The 6,597-nt window shown below is 50.4% G+C and overlaps 1 protein-coding gene across 1 annotated transcript; it reads left to right on the top strand.

Moving 5' to 3' along the window:
- Positions 1-750: 750 nt before the first annotated feature.
- LOC144675605 (early growth response protein 1-like) lies at positions 751-4,369 on the top strand. The gene is made up of 2 exons (XM_078536250.1): positions 751-1,134; positions 2,006-4,369. The coding sequence occupies exons 1-2, from the start codon at positions 963-965 to the stop codon at positions 3,547-3,549; spliced, it is 1,716 nt and encodes a 571-aa protein (XP_078392376.1). The 5' UTR covers positions 751-962; the 3' UTR covers positions 3,550-4,369.
- Positions 4,370-6,597: the final 2,228 nt, after the last annotated feature.

The following is a 6,597-nucleotide window of genomic DNA, read 5'->3' as shown; positions in this document are numbered from 1 at the left end:
CTGTGCTGGTGTTTGGTGGGGTTGTGCAGGTTGCTGTCGGAGTCGTGCTGGTGATTGTTGAAACCCTGCTGGTGATTATTGGAGCTGTGCTGGGAGCTTTGCAGCTTGGTGTTACGTTGAGCTGTTACCTTTAGTTAAAGTGCCGCGAGGGGCGTGTGAAATGCAGGAAGTAGCTGAAATTAGAAGTATTTGGAAGAGTTGAAAGTCCATCTGCGGTAGTGGCCCCGAGCCAGCAATGGGAGGGTAGCCTGGTCTTCATTGAGAGTCTGTGTGCTGGCCTGGGCTCTGCTGCTCCAGCACTTTCTCCCTCTCTCTCTCTCTCTCACACACACACACACTCTGTCAGCCACAGGAAAATCCATATTTGGTCTGCGAGACGGAGCCGCCGGATGTCTAAATATGGGCTGAGGGAGTGAGTGACCAAATATGGAGTGGCGAAGCCCTGGGTCTTCCGGGGAAGGTTCCCCTCGGTCAGTCCGGCCTGGGGGAGAGCCCCGGGGGAGGGGGTGCAGTGTGAGGCTGGCTGCAGCTTTCCAGCGCTGCTTGCTGGGGTACCCGGGGGATAGGAGGGGATCCCGTGCTCCGAGTCCAGGGGGAGCTCCCCAGGCTCGGCTGATGGCCCAGGGACGTCACGGAGTACCGCAGCCGGAGCTGCCCAAACATGGGCTTCCTGAGCTCCATATATGGGCATGTACGTCAGAGGCTGGGCTGAGCGGAACCCGCTAAATAGCCACAGCTCCCAATGCTGGAGAGGAAAGCATTCATTCACCGGGGGAGGAGAGAGAGAGAGGCTGAGAGGCAGAGGGAGGCAGCAGAGAGGAGAGCAGCCCGGCTCAGCTCGGCTCAGCTCAGCCCGGCTCGGCTCAGCTCTGCCCAACTAAAAACAGCAGCCTCCCCACAGCCCTGTCCCCCGGCTCTCGGTGCCCTGTCCCCGGGCTCCAGGTCTGTCGGATCGAGGCACAATGGTGACCAAGGCGGAGATCATGTCCCCCCTGCTCTCGGAGCCTCTTTACCAATCGGTGGACAGCTACCAGAAGCTGGAAGATGTGATGATGACGGGAACTCTGGTGACAGCCTCCACCGACCAGCCGTTTTATGGGGAACCCCTGGAACAATTCGAGCATCTGTCAGCAGGTGAGTCCCGGGCAGGGTCAGAGCGACAATCCCCGGGAGGATCTTGTACTGAGCTCCGCTCCCACTGCGGAGCCGCCCGCTACTCCCGGAGCGAGCACTAGGTGTAGTTCATGCTGATAACGGTGTGCGGGAGACGAGGCGCAGGGGCCGGGATCCTTTCAGAAGGTTTCCCTCGATTTTAGGTGGAAATTCTTAAATCATTAAAAACCTATCGGAAATCTTGCTGTCTGCATTATTTATGGCTGCACAACTTCAGGAAACACCAACCGCCGAGCGAGCGAGAGGGCAGGGAATACCTACAGAGAGGGGATAGGACCGACTACACAGGAGAATTCCACCCTTCACCCACCAGCCCCCCATACACAGACACACACACACACAGACACAGACACAGACACACACAGACACTCAGACTCAGACTCAGACACTGAGACACAGACACACAGACACAGACACACACGGACACTGAGACACAGACACACACTGACACAGACACACAGACAGACACAGACACACAGACACTGAGACACACACGGACACTTGAGACACACACACACAGACACTGAGACACAGACACACACACACACAGACACACAGACTCAGACACAGACACTGAGACACAGAAACACACACACACACACACAGACACTGAGACTCAGACACTGAGACACAGACTCAGACACTGAGACAGAGACACAGACACACACATACAACATACAAATGATGACAAGTTACCAACAGTCACAATATACAGAAACGCGCATACGTGAATATTTAGATAAAGCACAATACCAGACAGATTAAGACAATAAATGTCAGATATTCTCCCTGACGCTTGTTTTATTAGAATGGTTTTCCTTTCTCGTTCCAGATACATTTACCGATATTTCACCAGGCAGTGATAAATCCCTCATCGAGTCTTATTCGACCCAGAACTGCCGCCTTCCATCCATCGCCTATACGGGCCGATTCTCACTGGAACCTGCTTCCGGCAACAACAGTCTTTGGCCCGAACCACTCTTCAGCCTTGTCAGTGGCATTGTCAGTATGAGCGCCCCTTGCTCAAACTCGGCTTCCTCCAGCCAGCCCATCAGCGGCCCTGCCCAGCAGAGCGACTCCACTGCAATCTACTCGGCTCCTGCAACCTTCACCAGCTCCCACTCGGATATCTTCACAGGCCAGTCTGACGGCTTCGCGAGTGCCAGTAACCCTATCCAGTACCCGTCTTACTCCAACACCAAGAACTGCAGCACTAACTTCCAGCTGCCCATGATTCCGGACTATTTGTTTTCACAGCAGGATGAGATCACCATGAACAATACTGAACAGAAACCTTTTCAGACACTGGGGCCCAGGGCCCAACCTTCCCTCATCCCACTGTCCACCATCAAAGCCATCGCCAACCAGAGCAGCTGTCAGGAACCCAAGAACACTAACACTTACCACTCCCAACTCATCCAGCCGTCCAGGCTGAGGAAATACCCAAACAGGCCCAGCAAGACCCCTCCCCATGAGCGGCCGTACGCCTGTCCCATGGAGACTTGTGACCGTCGTTTCTCCAGGTCTGATGAACTCACTCGCCATATCCGGATCCACACTGGTCAGAAACCCTTCCAGTGCCGGATCTGCATGAGGAACTTCAGCAGAAGCGACCACCTCACCACTCACATCCGTACACACACCGGCGAGAAGCCGTTCGCTTGCGAAATTTGCGGTAGGAAGTTTGCCAGAAGCGACGAAAGGAAAAGGCACACCAAGATTCACCTGAGGCAGAAGGAGAAGAAAGCAGAGAAGGCCATGTGTATCTCCAGCTCCACTACTCCGCCTGCAATCTCTTTCCCAGCTCCAATAACTAACACATATCCCTCTGCAGTAGTCAGCACCTCCTTTGAATCCCCAATCACTAACACATATCCCTCATCAGCGGTCAGCACTTCATTTGAATCCCCAATTACTAACACATATCCCTCCGCACAAGTCAACACCTCCTTTGAATCCTCAGTAACTAGCACATATCCCTCTGCAATAGTCAGCACCTCCTTTGAATCCCCAGCCTCTAACACATATCCCTCATCAGTGGTGAGCACCTCCTTTGACTCCTCAGTAACTAACACATATCCCTCTGCAGTAGTCAGCACCTCCTTTGAATCCCCAACCACTAATACATATCCCTCATCAGTGGTCAGCACTTCATTTGAATCCCCAATTACTAGCACATATCCCTCTGCAATAGTGAGCACTTCTTTTGAATCCTCAGTAACTAACACATATCCCTCTGCAATAGTGAGCACTTCTTTTGAATCCTCAGTAAGTAGCACATATCCCTCATCAGCAGTGAACAACACTTACCCTTCAGTGACCTCACCACCTTCTGAGATGCCATCCACTCTAACACCAAGGACAATTGAGATCTGAAGTTGTTCAGGTCTCCAATAATGGACATGTTTTATATAAATAAACTTCACCTTGCTATTGTGTACTTGTGTCAAGCATTCCCCCACTCACTATTCTGCAGGTACTGTTCATGTGAAGATTGTTTAATGGGGTGGGGGAAGCATTTGCATATTCCATCCTGTATATTTGGAGTTGGCAGGGCATTTGGTAAATGTTTCTATTGTGCAATGCTGTTACCAGTTCCTTTAAACAAAACAAAATGCACTTGGAATGCAGTGAGGTGGCAGCATGTGCAGGAGATATTCTTCATTCTGTGGAGGTCACCTCAGTACTCCCAAGTGGCAGAACTTGCTTGTCTTTCAGTTGGTTTTAAAGTTATAAGAAGTCGGCGTGCCTTTTATGTTTGGCTTGCTGACATGTGTGTCTGTTAGTGGATGCACTGCATCAAAGCCTTAAAGGTGAAAGGGGAGGGATGATCATTAAAGGCACTTTGTAGATGGAGGGAATATCAGAAGGAAGGGAACAAGGGAAGAAATGCCAAAAACATTTCTTTCGAATGTAAGCAAAAAATATCTAAAAGTATATTTTTGTAATCTAAGTGTAAATAGATTCAGAGCTCGGATGTTACTGTTACCTACTGAGTAGGCCTGTATTTTTTGTATGTTCTCAACATGCATTTCACCTGGTGGATACATTTCAACGTAGTGTTTGTAAACGGAGCGCCTGACTGTTCTCGCTTCTTACACATTGGAATGCGCTTTACTGCCTATTGGATATTTGGTGTACAAATATATCCTTGAGGAAAAAAGCAAAATAAATCTTCAAAAGATTGATCTCTTAAGTTTGTTTGACTATCTCTTGGCTCCTGGTTAAAAGTCCAAACCACAGAATCCCTGCAATTGAAATACATCATGATGCAATCACACCCCAAAGAAAAACATGCACCCCACAAGCTGAGATATTCACTCCCAAACCAAACACATCCACTCCCCATGCAGCTACATTCACTCCCAAACCACACACATCCACTGCCCATGCAGCTACATTCACTCCCAAACCAAATACATCCACTCCCCATGCAGCTACATTCACTCACAAACCACACACATCCACTCTTCATGCAGCTACATACACTCACAAACCACACACATCCACTGCCCATGCAGCTACATTCACTCCCCATTCAGCTCCATTCACTCCCAAACACATCCACACACATCCACTCCCCATGCAGCTCCATTCACTCACAAACCACACACATCCACTGCCCATGCAGCTCCATACACTCACAAACACATCCACTCCCCATGCAGCTCCATACACTCACAAACCACACACATCCACTCCCCATGCAGCTCCATACACTCACAAACACATCCACACACATCCACTCCCCATGCAGCTCCATACACACACAAACCACACACATCCTCTCCCCATGCAGATCCATTCACTCACAAACCACACACATCCACTCCCCATGCAGCTCCATACAATCACAAACCACACACATCCACTCCCCATGCAGCTACATTCACTCCCAAACCAAATACATCCACTCCCCATGCAGCTCCATACACACACAAACCACACACACATACACTCCCCATGCAGCTCCGTACACTCACAAACACATCCACACACATCGACTCCCCATGCATCTCCACTCACTCACAAACCACACACATCCACTCCCCATGCAGCTACATTCACTCACAAACCACACACATCCACTCCCCATGCAGCTCCATACACTCCCAAACCAAATACATCCACTCCCCATGCAGCTCCATACACTCCCAAACAACACACATCCACTCCCCATGCAACTACATTCACTCCCAAACCAGACACATACACTCTCCATGCAGCTCCATACACTCACAAACCACACACATCCACTCCCCATGCAGCTCCATTCACTCACAAACCACACACATCCACTCCCCATGCAGCTCCATACACTCACAAACACATCCTCACACATCCACTCCCCATGCAGCTCCATACACACACAAACCACACACATCCACTCCCCATGCAGCTCCATTCACTCACAAACCACACACATCCACTCCCCATGCAGCTCCATACACTCATAAACCACACACATCCACTCCCCATGCAGCTCCATTCGCTCCCAAACCAAATACATCCACTCCCCATGCAGCTCCATACACTCACAAACACATCCACACACATACACTCCCCATGCAGCTCCATTCACTCCCAAACCACACACATCCCCTCCCCATGCAGCTCCATACACACACAAACCACACACATCCACTCCCCATGCAGCTCCGTACACTCTCAAACACATCCACACACATCCACTCCCCATGCAGCTCCATTCACTCACAATCCACAAACATCCACTCCCCATGCAGCTCCATACACTCACAAACCAAATACATCCACTCCCCATGCAGCTCCATACATTCCCAAACCACACACATCCACTCCCCATGCAACTACATTCACTCCCAAACCAGACACATCCACTCTCCATGCAGCTCCATACACTCCCAAACCACACACATCCACTCCCCATGCAGCTACATACACTCATAAACACATCCACACACATCCACTCCCCATGCAGCTCCATTCACTCCCAAACCACACACATCCACTCCCCATGCAGCTACATACACTCCCAAACCACACATATCCACTCCCCATGCAGCTCCATTCACTCAAAAACCACACACATCCACTCCCCATGCAGCTACATTCACTCACAAACCAAATACATCCACTCCCCATGCAGCTCCATACACTCACAAACACATCCACACACATCCACTCCCCATGCAGCTCCATTCACTCACAAACCACACACATCCACTCCCCATGCAGCTACATTCATTCACAAACCACACACATCCACTCCCCATGCAGCTACATTCACTCACAAACCAAATACATCCACTCCCCATGCAGCTCCATACACTCACAAACACATCCACACACATCCACTCCCCATGCAGCTCCATTCACTCACAAACCACACACATCCACTCCCCATGCAGCTCCATACACACACAAACCACACACATCCACTCC

Source organism: Cetorhinus maximus, unplaced genomic scaffold, assembly GCF_964194155.1.
Source record: "Cetorhinus maximus unplaced genomic scaffold, sCetMax3.hap1.1 HAP1_SCAFFOLD_1038, whole genome shotgun sequence".
Taxonomy (NCBI): domain Eukaryota; kingdom Metazoa; phylum Chordata; class Chondrichthyes; order Lamniformes; family Cetorhinidae; genus Cetorhinus; species Cetorhinus maximus.
The sequence above is the reverse complement of the archived record's forward strand: the minus strand, read 5'-3'. Positions and strand labels throughout refer to the sequence as shown.

Coding starts and splice junctions, on each gene's coding strand:
- LOC144675605 (XM_078536250.1), top strand. CDS start 963: ATGGTGACCAAGGCGGAGATCATGTCCCCCCTGCTCTCGGAGCCTCTT. Junction 1,135..2,005: donor ATTCGAGCATCTGTCAGCAG/GTGAGTCCCGGG, acceptor TTCTCGTTCCAG/ATACATTTACCGATATTTCA.